The following is a 12,645-nucleotide window of genomic DNA, read 5'->3' as shown; positions in this document are numbered from 1 at the left end:
GCCTATGACTGACTTCTTAGCAAAAGTAAATTCAACAGTGAATCCTGCTTCTCAAGTTGCTACGCAGCTGGGTCTTTGTGGCAAGCTCTAAGAAAAGAAGGGAACGGGGATTCACATACTGTCTCCAGGGCTGAGGCCACCATTTCCTCTTCTTTGTGGGTTTGAAGCTCAATTACCATGACACCACTGTCAAAAACCCGAAGCCTGAAAAACACAGATGTGAGAACAGCGTGGATACATCTAGGATGTTCAACTGCAAGGGAGAAGCAAGCCACATTCTACTTTACTTAATGGCCAGGCCTGAGGACAATCACACAATGCTTAAGCCATAATGACTATGTGTAACCATGACAGAATTAAAGAACTCAAAAATTAACAGACAATAAAGCTATGAACCACAATCTACATGATACAGTTTTTCTGGTTGGGGGTGCTTTTAGCCCGAGGAGAAGGAGAATGCATCAGAATTGAACATGTGCACTGAAGGTTCAGAAGTGAGTTCTTCTGCGTTTCCTCTCTGAATTCACAGAGTGTGAAGTGATGCACACCGGGACACACCCTTCCCTGAGAGGACGAAGTACAGAAGCAGAAGATGCGTACAGCACCAGCTGAACTCAGGTCGCATACAGCAGAACCTCAAGAGGGTATCATTCTGGTTTGCCACGCACAGTGGTAGGCTTGGGTGGACTTTCAGATCTCCTCTGTGCAGAATCATGGTCACAGTTAGCAAACTTCCCATGGAGATTCCTTTACCTGATAGGTAGTTTCAGAGCTTCCAACATCTTGCACGCATTCACTAAATCTTCTGGTGAGAGCAACTAATGAGGAAAAGAAATCCAGTTTATGCTGCAAAGCAATAGAATGGTACTATATAATTGTAATAACCACTAAGACGGAATAAGAAGTCAATGACCCATGACCCAGCTATTCCACTCTTGAGCATATATACCCAGAGATCTCCACACCCTACACAGAGAGCTTTGCGTCCCGTCATTTATTGCTGCTTTATTCACTGGAGCAAAGAACTGGAAAACGAAAATTTGTATGTGTGTGTGTGTGTGTGTGTGTGTGTGTGTGTGTGTGTGTGTATGGACTATTATTACTCAGCTCTAAAGAAAAATAAAGTCCAAATTGCAGGGAATGCATAGACTTAGAATGTGTAATATTAATTGAAGTTCTCTCTCATATGCGGAAGCTAGCCAATAATGTGCGGATGTGTGTATGTGTAAAGAAATATACATGTGGGTACAGTGCCTAACAGGGGAAAAGAGAACAAAACACTAAATATGAGGGATGAAGAAGAACTGAACGTAGGTGAAGCACACAAGTTATGAAAGAGGAGAAAAAAGCTATTTTTCTAGTTATTATTCTGTCACGAAATGTTTGGTTTTGGTGGTGGTTAAGCATATAAAATACATTTGATTCTGAAAGTGTAAAGTTTAATGTGAAGCTGCATAGCTTCCATTTTGAATGCCAATTCTAACTATAAAGAAGTTTGGCCAGGCAGTGGTGGCATGCGCCTTTAATCCCAGCACTCGGGAGGCAGAGCCAGGCGGATCGCTGTGAGTTCGAGGCCAGCCTGGGCTACCAAGTGAGCTCCAGGAAAGGCGCAAAACTACGCAGAGAAACCCTGTCTCGAAAAACCAAAAAAAAAAAAAAAAAGAAGTTTGTTGAGCTGTACAGACTTTGGGTCTGGTTAATTTTGGTATGTGACATTTTTATTTCCAAGTTTTGTTTTTTTTTTAATAATCAAATTTAAAACACTTTTGCTAAAGTAGAAAACAAGGCTCTTCATCAAGTACTGTGGGTCACTCAATTACAAGGATGAAAGAAGAAACAAGGACGGCAAAGACGGCATCAGCAGTCCTGCCCAGCCGAGATGCAACGCAGGCCACGGGCATGACTTCACAATTCCTAGTGCCCACATCAAAGGTGAAACAGAAAAGGGGCTGGAATGGAGCTGAGTAGAAGAAGTCTTGCCTAGCATGTGTGAGGCCCTGGGTTCAAGCTCCAGCACTGTAATAAATAATACAACAAAAAACTTTTTTTGAGATATTGACATGGATACTGACCTTTGTTTTATTTTCTACTTGTTTTATACATTCACAGCTGTTACATGTAGCTACTGATGGATAGTGTAGCCTTAATAAACCTGCACTGTGGCAGACACAAGCATAGCTTTGAGCCACATGGGATGGCTCCGGAGCCAGCTAAGCACAATGCTTGGCAAACCACCGTCTCTAGGTGACATCAATCAAATTACTTCATCTGCACCTGAAGTTCCTCATCCCCAGGTTATCTTCAAGGGGAGGACGGTCAAAGCAGGAGTGACGGAAAAGAGAGCTGACAGACCTCACGGACCATCGTGTACTCGAGGACAGAATGGTGGCTGCACTCACGGGTCTCGGGTGAGTCACAGGAAGTGACTGCTTACACGAGTCTGCGCTGGACTGCCGGAGCACCAAGAGCACCAGCAAAGAGTCTCAGAGGCCCAGGCACTAGGTGTGACTGGGCAAAGGGACCTAGCGAGCGGCTCCTACTGATACCCAGGCAGAGGAGTACGGTGGCTTTACCTCTGCACTATCGACAAAGAAATCTGAGGCCGGCTGATTCCGTGCCAGAGTTAAACACTGCAGAGAAAAGGCTCCCATTCATTACAGAACACAGAACTTAGCGCTGACAGGCATCGCTCACTCAAACCTTCACTCCGAAGGTGACACAACCAAGTTCCAAGGCACTGACGTGCATCACTCAGGGTCACTCGGCAGTTGCTGACGAAAGCAGGAACAGCGCCCCGGGACAATCCTTTTTCTCTCACCACATTGCTTCTGAAAACAGCTCGGATGGCCACAGCCTTCCTCGACGTGTACTCACAGAGGGGGAGTTCTAATTGAGCTAAAAGATCATGGAAACAGGCCGTTCTTACCTCCATTCCCCGAGCTCGGTTCACTAAACAGTACACCTCCGTGAGCGACATTATTCCCCCACGCTCCTGTTAAAATGGGAGAGGAAAACAAGTATTTAGCCCTCTTAACAGAAATCATGATCTGGGTGAAATCACAAATTCTATTTTTTTTTTCCAAAAAAACTGTATTTATACACAAGAGAGTCTATTCACATACTCTGCAGTACCTCAAATTTTATATACGGACTTTAATACCATTCAGATGAGAAGAGGGGGACTATACCATGTTTTAAACACTGCACTTAGTTTCTTGACTGCAGACATGTGACTCAGACTAAGAAAGACCTGAGAAGCCAGGGGCCACGTGTGACTCAGCCACACTGGCAGCCTGTGTCGCCACAGTGCAGGCTTCAGCAAGCATCACCTTGGCTGATTCAGGAAGGTCCGGATGAGGCAAAACCAATAAGAGAGACCAGAGTCTCTGCCCAACTCTCAGCCTTGGTAAACCGTAGACATCAGTCAGGGGTCAGACTCAGGTAACTGTTGCCACAAAGGAGCCTGGAGTCACCCCCATCACAGGCCAGCACGAGGAGGCCATGGCAGAGTTTTGGAGAACTGCTCTGATTCTTTAGCAGGAAAGCTGAGAAGAAGGCTAAGGATATCAGGGGCCATGTGTCCTGGTGACTAGAAGCCTTTCAGAGGAAGGCTCATTAAATGCTAACAAATTTTTATGTTTATTTAAAGTGTTAACTAACTTCAGTTAGTGAAGGAAGTACAGAATTAAGTGATTCCGTAATTTTGCAAGCTCTAATGAAACATTAACATTACATAGGTAATGACTGTCAATGGCTGCTAACTAGCTAGCTAGCTACGTATATGTGTGTATACATTTATAAATATAGACACTACATACCTACTAACAGAAATGTACACCATCCCCTATAAAACATTTTTGTCATAAAAACTGCTATCTATAATAGTTTACAGAGAACGTACAGAATGACAAGCATGTTAATGCTACATAGTCAGTCGAGCTGTAGGATAAACTACCAGTTTCTCCCAAAAGAAGTTGGAACTAAAATAAAAAAATAAATAAATAAATTTGGGCTGGGGCTCCAGCTTAGGCAAATAAAATATTGCCTAGGATATACAAGGCTCTGTGTTGACCATCAGCACAAAAACTAAAACCAAACCAAAAGAACCACCATAAAAGAAAGAAAGGAAGGGAGGGAGGGAGGGAGGAGGAGGGAGGGAGGAAAGGAGGGAGGGAGGAAGGAAGGAAGGAAGGAAGGAAGGAAGTTAGAGAAATAGTTAACCAATTGTAGCGTATCTGGATGTGAGCAGGCAAACTGTAAGAGCGAATGTGAACACTGACCAGACATGTGACATTAAGGATTTCTAGTGTTTTAGTTGAAGAAGTGATACTGCAGCTGTGTTTAAAGTAGTCGTCTATCATTATAGGTATTAGAATATTTACATAGAAGATGATCTGGACTAAGTGGAGGGTGATTTACTGACGAAGCTAGATGATGGGCACACGGGGATCTGCTGTGGTACTTATCTTGGCAGGTATTTACAACCCACCATAAAGAGTGCTGTGGCAGAGTCAACTACAGAACTATTAGCAGGAACTAGGAAGACTCGAGACGGGGCCAGGCACGGTGCCGCACGCCTGTAATCCCGGCACTCAGGAAGCAGAGGCAGGCAGCTCTCAAGGCCAGCCTGCTCTACACAGTGAGCTCCAGGACAGCCAGGGCTACGTGGAAAGAGCCTGACTAAAAACAAAACAAAACAAAGCAAACAAACAGAAAAACTAGGTATAGCCAGATATGATGGTTCATATCTATAATCCCAGCCCTCAGAGAGGCAGAAGTAAGTGAGTTCAAGGTCAGCCTGGGCTACAAAAGGAGATAATGTCTCAAAAACAAACAAAAAGATAGACTAGAGAAAAACATATTTATACAGAGAAAGATCTTTTGAAAACAGGAAAACCCATTAAACAGACTTTAAAAGTATCAACATTTGAAATGGAAATTAAAATCAATTTTGAAGATTACAGTCAAAAGCTAATTAATAAGTATACTAAGCCAATTTAATATTCCTGGAAGAAAAAAACATGTCATTTAATGTTAACCACACAATGAAAACAGTTAGGCTCTTGAGATTTTTGATGACATGGAAATAATTTAGCAGTTTTGAGAGTATACTGGAGTTTGGATTTACCTACCTCTAACGGCGCCTGCAATATTCCAGCCAGTTGTTTGGCGAGCTGCATGTGGTACTGTGTGCCTGAGCCGTAGGTTTCCCTGGTAACTGGGTTGGCTATTCCCATACTCAGCAAGTAGGACTTAAACCTGATGGTCTGCAAGAGAGGGTGGGAAATGCATCAGTGGACTGTAAAATTAGTTTCTCCTTACAACATTGGGAATTCTTTATCATAAACTTAACGTAGTACAATTTCTCTACATAATCATGTCTTCTACCATGTTTCTTGCGTGCTGTGAACTTCAAGGCAGTGAACTTCTTACTTGTTCCTTGAAGAAATCTAGTTATTCTCCTTCCTTCTACCCCAGTCTCAAACTGTTTATTTTCAAAGTTTTATGTGAGAGAAAGGTAATAATTATGCTCTTTTTTTTTTAATGCTAACCAAATACTAAAGAAAAAACAGGTATGACCAGATGATAGCCAAACTTAACACAGTAGCCATCAAACACAGATATGTATGGGACAGTGTTGGAGCCCACTAGCTTTCCTAGTGACTGTACCCAGCAGAACTGCATAAGAGGTTGACTGGACCACAGGCCTGGGTACCAGGTGACTGTAACTAGCAAGGGGGGGGGTCTTTTGCTCCACCCCTTGGCATTGTTATAAATAGACCTTTGGAATAAAGTTCTGGGCCGGTGGATAAGGATCCAGGCTCACCCGACTCTATCCTGTGTTTTCTTTGTTTCTCTCTCTTCTCTATTTCTAACTAAGTCTCTTATCCCTCATTCCTCAAGAGTATGGGGTAAATAAGTGTGGGGGCTGGTCTGCCACAGAACAGCCACTCTTTAGACATTTCAATAGCTTTCTTTTCTACACCCTAAGAAAGAACACTGAAATAATCTTGAATCCTTGTAGAACTAGAGAAAAAGAATAGGATCTAGTTTCCCCTTAGTATTTTCACATGCAAGGAACAAAAACATTGCACTGTCCCAGGGCCACTGAGACAGCCCAGCGGGCAACTGTACTTGCCACCTGAACCCTGAATTCAATGCCAGGACCTACATGGTAGAAGGAGAGACTCAATTCTTGCAAGTTGTCCTCTGGCCACCAAGTGCATGCTGCAGCACAGTTCCCCCCAATAAAGAAATAAGTGTGGACTGGAGAGATGGCTCAGCAGTCAAGAGCACTGACTGCTCTTCCAGAGGACCTGGGTTCAATTCCCAGCACACACATGGCAGCGCACAGCTATCTGTAACTCCAAGACCTGACACCCTCCCATAGACATACATGCAGGTCAAACACCATTGCACATAAAAATTACAAATAAAAAAAAAAAAAGAGTTTGAAAAGAAAAAAAGAAGGTTTGGAAGGCAGAAACTGTAAGAAGCTACAGGCATAGCTCAATTGGAGGGACAGAGAACTGGTTGACCGCAAGAACATCACTGCATTCTATCTGACATCTACCACTTCGAAGACAAACTATCGTCCTCACCTCATCTTCTGTGACGTCACCTTGTTTCTCTTTAATCTTATTAGCAATTGATTTTGATAACTCCACCATTTCTTTAGCCTGAGAAAGAAAGAACAAAGACTCTCCTAAGAAAATAGAATTTCAAGACCATCATGACTGAGTCTGAGTGGAGCACGTGACACATACCTTGATCATTAGCTTGCTAAGGTCTTCAAAGGCCTGAAATGAGAAACGAAGTTTGCATTGCAATCTTTTTAAAGAATGGAAATGTTTTAGAGCAATGATACAAATTTAAAATTTTCTTATAAATAGCAATTTATTTTTAATAGTATAAACAACACATCTACTTATTTTAAAAGTCTACTTTTAGAAACTGTAAACTTCCTCATACCACAAACAAACTTCTCATATATTATTATTTACTGTTCTTGGATACATACAAGAAAATCTTGATCTGAGCTGTGGCTTAATGATAGAATGCTTTTCTGGCATTGGTGAAGTCCTGGGTTGTACCATTGCTAACAAACACACACACACACACACACACACACACACTAAAAAAAAGTCAGGTTTTTTTTCTGATAGGAGATCAAAAACCAAATACTGTAAAAAGCTTGCCAGGTTAAAAATGACAATGCCCAGCTGCAGGAATACTTTTTGTGGACATAATTATAACGAGCCTTAGCCTCAGAATATTAGACCACGACATTTACAGTTTTGTATACAGTGGCTACTGCACAAAAACCATCCAAATGCTTCCCAAACACATTAAATAAAACCACTACAGCAAATGTCTACTTCAAGGGCTTCTTCAAACTCAATCAGATATGTTTCTAATAAATTACTTCAGGTTATTGAAAATATACTGTAGAATTTCTCAACTAAGTGATGTACGTGGATATTTTCTTTCTTCTCACTTTCTTTTTTTGAGAATCAATTAAGCATCTTGTCATTCAGTGAAAACTCAGTGCACACAGTCTGACATGCACAACTGTGGCTCTGATCAGCTTGTGTCAACCTGCAGGAAAGTATCCCCACCTGCAAACACTTTTTTCTTCTGCTCAAAGAATAGTGCAAGAATAATCATGTAAGATCGTCAGAGCCAGCTCACTAAGCTAACAATGAAAACAAAAGGAACGTGCACACACCTCACAGGAATTTCCTCAGATAAACAAAGGCTCAGACCCTGGGCTCTTATCAGGGAGAGCCAGCACATGCAGGAAGCCCTTTGTAGGAGGCTCCAGGCAGCAGCTATGAAACTGAGTCAATTCTAACATTTAAATCACGCACCAACCTCTTTTTCAAAACTAGAACAAAGACACACGGTGCAAACGAAGAATTTTATACTGACGACACTAACTGTTTATAGGTCTGTTCCACTTGTTTAAGTACAAACAGTATGAGAAATCACTACTGCTCATTTTCATAGCAAAAAATACTAAAATATTGAGTTTACACAGAATACATCCTCTATCACTTGTAATAACAAAAACAAATATAAATACCACAGTGCTTTAAAAGAATTGGCTAAAAAACGTTTTAAGTAATTACAAAGCACAAATAAAAATTTCCAGCTTTTACTTCTATTATTATTATCAACTTTAGAATCAGGAAACTATCAAAAAGAAGTCTAGGAAGGCATATAAAATAAAATTAAAGCCAGACAGATGCTCAGACCCATTTTATTATTCTGTCCTCTGGCTTAGGGAGTGTTCTATTATTCTGTCCCCCGGTTTACAGCGCATTCTATTGTTATCCACAGTCACATTTCCACTGTAGTTTTGTTTTAGACCCACAGACACCCTGTGCTGGCCTCAATGACTGCCAGTCACTGCTGTGGTTATTCATTTCATTAATGATTCCCATGTGCTGAATTTTCTATTCAGAACCGGTGAGTCTTGCCTTTGCCGAGCCCACCCCCTCCCTGGACCTCTTGTGCCAGCTGGCGTTGCTAACACTGTTCATCCTTCTGGCCTTCGATCCCCTCTTCCCGCTGTGAACAGATCTTCCTCGACCCCAGCAGACACCAAGGGCCACACCTCGGGTCCCTTCTGGGTCCTGAGTTTTCTCGTCACAAGGCGGGTCTCACACACCAATAGTGTCAGTTGGCCTGCCTATCTAGTGTACCATGACAGTAGGCACAGCTTCTCATGCAGGCCCATGGCATGGAGAACAAGAACTATTTCCTCAGTAAGTCAGTCTCTGTAACAGAACATAATGTCTGTGGAGAATTCTTTGAGGCGTGAGAGTCCATGAAAATAGAAATTATTTATTTGTTTGTTTGTTTGGTTGGTTTTTTTGGTTTTTCGAGACAGGGTTTCTCTGTGTAGTTTTGTGCTTTTCCTGGAACTCACTTTGTAGACCAGGCTGGCCTCAAACTCACAAAGATCTGCCTGGCTCTGCCTCCCTAATGCTGGGATTAAAGGCGTGCGCCACCACCGCCCAGCATAATTTATTTCTTGAAATGGAATAGTTTATTTCATAAATTGAGAACTTTATTTTGAACAGTACAACAACCTTCAGAAAAAGGAGTACTACTAATAAAAACCAGCTCACTCTTCCATAGCCTCTCTGTAAGTGTGAGCACAAAGAAAAAAAAGTGTTAAAATGTGCCAAGGTGAGGCAGATCTGTCACAGGGAATGGCAGACTACAGATTTTCAGGAAAACTAAATATGCTCCGAATTACAGACTGGGACTAGTCAAAGCTGTAGGGGTGTTTAGGGATTACCTCAGAAATGTTTTTGTCAGTTTCTTTTCTCTTTTCTTCGAGTTTCCTTTCAATGCCAACAATTCCTACAGCTCTTACTCTTCCTGGCTGGGGGGAAAAAGCAAAAAACAAGTAGATGATAAAAAATATATATATATAAAGGAAGGAAACAAACCCTCTGTAACCTACACTGACTTTTCAAAGGTGGGAAAGAGCCCACAGAGAAAGCATACAATTACATCTCACTTCCTTTCAAAGCATTGTCTCTTTGCGGGTGCACATAATGACCTTTAAATAGCAAAGAAAAAATAAATACATAACCAATGGCATGCATGTTTTTCTCTGTATTTTAGGTATAATTAACTTCTTATTCATTTTTTATTCTTTGGAGATCTATCATATATTAGATATCAATAATTTATCAAATATATAAAAAAAATTGTAGCTAAAATTCTTATACTTGACAAGTTATTAACCAAACTATTTTCTCACATGTGAGTACTTGTGCATGGTTGGGTATTGATTTAGACTAATACCTAGGAAGATTCATTTTTTTAAAAAATCAGAACTCTACTGTTTTGTTTTTGACAGGTGTGTGATAACAGAGAGTTCGTCTTCTCCTTCCTCCTCCTCCTTCTGTTTTTTTTTTTTTTTTTTTTTTTGAGACAGGGTCTTTCTATACAGCCCTGGCTGTCCCAGAAATCACTAAGTAGAGCCTTAAAACTCCCAGAGATCTTCCTGCCTCTGTCTCCCAGAGGCTGAGATTAAAGGTGTGCACCATCACATGGCCAGTCTTCTTAAAGAGTATGTAAGCACAGAGGTAAAAACCCTGTCCTGGCTGGGCCTCGTGGCTCACACCCAGAATCCCAGAACTTGGGAGGCTCGGGCAGGGAGACCACATCAAGACTGGGACCAGCAGCACTACACACAAGTTCTGGGTCACCCTGCTTAAGAAGACAAACAAAAGGGGGCTGGAGAGATGGCTCAGTGGTTAAGAACACTGGCTGCTCTTCCAGAGGACCTGAGTTCAATTCCCAGCAACCACATGGGAGCTCACAACTGTCTATAACTCCAGTTCTAGGGGATCTGATACCTTCACACCAATGCACATAAAATAAAGTTAAATAAATTATTATTTTTTTTTTTAAAGAAGACAAACAAAAAGGAAGATACTGCACTTACAAATAGTTTTCAAATACCTGGGGTCCTTTGTTTGTTTGTAACGACTGGGAAACTGGCACATTCTCCCATCTCCTCTGTGTCATTTCCTCTGATAAACGCCTGTAAAACTGTAATGGACATGCAAACCCTTGAGTCAGTCACATGGTAGCCATCACACATGGTACTAAAACATTTCTTCGTATAAATTTCTGCTCAGTCATCAGAAACAAGACTAGACCCCTCAGACATCAAAGGAAGTCAAAAGCTCTTTTCTAGGATCAGCTTCAGAAAGCATCAAGAAATCAAAACTAGACGCGCACACGCACACACACACACACACACACACACACACACACACACACGCTGGCCTGTGACCTACAGTGGAGTGTTGTCCCCACAGACGAGTGACACCAGAGTCAATGCCCTCCTCACTTTAAGCAATCCTACAGATTTAGAGCACTTTCAACCTATGCTGAAATAAACGCAGTACAGGAAAATAATTATATAACCATTTTTCCATAAAAACAGCAGAGAATAGTTTGTCTAGTTAAAATATAAGGTAAAAATTAGGGACAGGCCAGACTCGGTTGTACGCATCTATAATCCCAACAGGAGGATCAGTTCTAGGCTACCTCAATTAGATAACAAATCCAAGGCCACTATGGGCCATATAATACTCTGTCTCAAAAAACAAAATAAAGCAAAACCAAAAACAAAATTCAGGACAAAATGTGGCTAGGCTCACAAAAAAAAATCCAACATATTTTCCAACTACAGTGAAAACACCTTTGGCAAGTGTGGTGGTCGGAAAGAAAATGGTCTCTAAAGGAGGGGCACTATTAGGAGGTGTGGCCTTGTTGGAGGAAGTGTGCCACTGTGGGGCGGGCTTTGAGGTCTCACATGCTCAAGCTACTCCAGGTGTCAGAAACCATTTCCTGTTGCCTGCAAGATGTAGGACTCTCAGCTACTCCTCCAGCACCAGGTCTGCCTGCCTGCTGCCATGCTCCCCGCCATGATGATAATGGACTGAACCTCTGAAACTAGAAGCAAGCCACCCTATTTAAATGTTTTCCTTCATCAGAGTTGCTGTGGTCGTGGCGTCTCTTCACAGCAATAGAACCCCTAACTGAGACAGCAAGTCACTTCAACCGGCTTTGAAACCACCGTGTGAGAAGCGCTCGGTGTGGTGCTGCAGGAGACAGTACAAGTTGCTGGCAGAGACATGGATGTACCTGCAAAAGTCGTAAGAACAAGTGCCCAGCAACTTCCCAATTAGGTCCTCCAAACCAGGACACCGGGTCATGGTGCCTGAGTCATTCTCTGTATGGAGCTAAGCAAGATCAGCGGCCTGGTGGTGAGCTTTCAGATAGGCCAGCTTAATCCGTTCCCATGTTGTGCTCTGTTGCCTCGTCAACTAACCACTAAAATCTTCACGAGCAGTGGAGTGACATCACTTAGCAGGCTTCCAGCTTCAGAGGCCATGGAGCCACATCCCCTGCTTTTCACTTTCTGATACGGCTCAGAACACAAAAAGGGTTTGTTTTGTTTTTTGTGTTTGTAAAAAATGTGGTTTGAAACCTGGTATGTTTCATAATACTGTCTTCTATCATATTAACACACAACGCACACTTTGGATCACAATACTGTCTTCTATCATATTAACACACAACACACACTTTGGATCACAATACTGTCTTCTATCATACTAACCCACAACATGCACCTTCGAATCCTACTGTACTCATAAGGAAGCTTACCTCAATCTGGCCATGTTCTTTGAAAGAGAGTTTGATGTAGGAGTTCTTACTGCTCTGGAACGGACCAGGCTCTTTGTTAGAAGGAGCAGGGTGCAGATGAACCACGATTTTGGCACTGATGAAACAACAAATATGTTGGCCATTTTTTAAAATCACTAATTCTGTCTTTATAACTTTTCATTTGCTTATTTCTTACTCTTTATGTATTGTTTTGAGGCAAGAGCTCATCTGTAACTCTGGCAAGCCTGGAACTTGCTCTGTAGTCCAGGCTGGCCTTCAACTAGAGATCCACCTGCCTCTGCCTCTCAAGTGCTGAAATTAAAAGTGTGCACCACTATAACAAGCACTATTTTTTAAACTTCTTGTATATTTTAAATCACTCCTAAATTCATATAAAAATAATGAATTTCCTAAAAGAAATTATTTTCTAATTTATAT

General features: G+C 41.8%; 1 protein-coding gene across 1 annotated transcript in view; it reads right to left on the bottom strand.

Annotated features, from left to right (window-relative positions):
• Vps36 (vacuolar protein sorting 36 homolog) overlaps nt 1-12,645 on the bottom strand; it is a 28,162-nt gene that overhangs the window by 3,637 nt on the left and 11,880 nt on the right. Inside the window, exons 4-12 of the mRNA XM_028860930.2 lie at nt 12,208-12,322; nt 10,489-10,578; nt 9,311-9,397; nt 6,768-6,800; nt 6,603-6,680; nt 5,133-5,267; nt 2,927-2,992; nt 754-818; nt 120-204 (exon numbers count right to left, since the gene is read on the bottom strand). Coding sequence (XP_028716763.1) covers nt 120-204; nt 754-818; nt 2,927-2,992; nt 5,133-5,267; nt 6,603-6,680; nt 6,768-6,800; nt 9,311-9,397; nt 10,489-10,578; nt 12,208-12,322 — 754 coding nt within the window. The remainder of the gene's footprint in view (nt 1-119; nt 205-753; nt 819-2,926; nt 2,993-5,132; nt 5,268-6,602; nt 6,681-6,767; nt 6,801-9,310; nt 9,398-10,488; nt 10,579-12,207; nt 12,323-12,645) is intronic.

The sequence above is a fragment of the Peromyscus leucopus genome, chromosome 17, assembly GCF_004664715.2.
Source record: "Peromyscus leucopus breed LL Stock chromosome 17, UCI_PerLeu_2.1, whole genome shotgun sequence".
In the NCBI taxonomy this organism is placed as follows: Eukaryota; Metazoa; Chordata; class Mammalia; order Rodentia; family Cricetidae; genus Peromyscus; species Peromyscus leucopus.
This window is presented reverse-complemented; position numbering and strand designations above follow the sequence as displayed.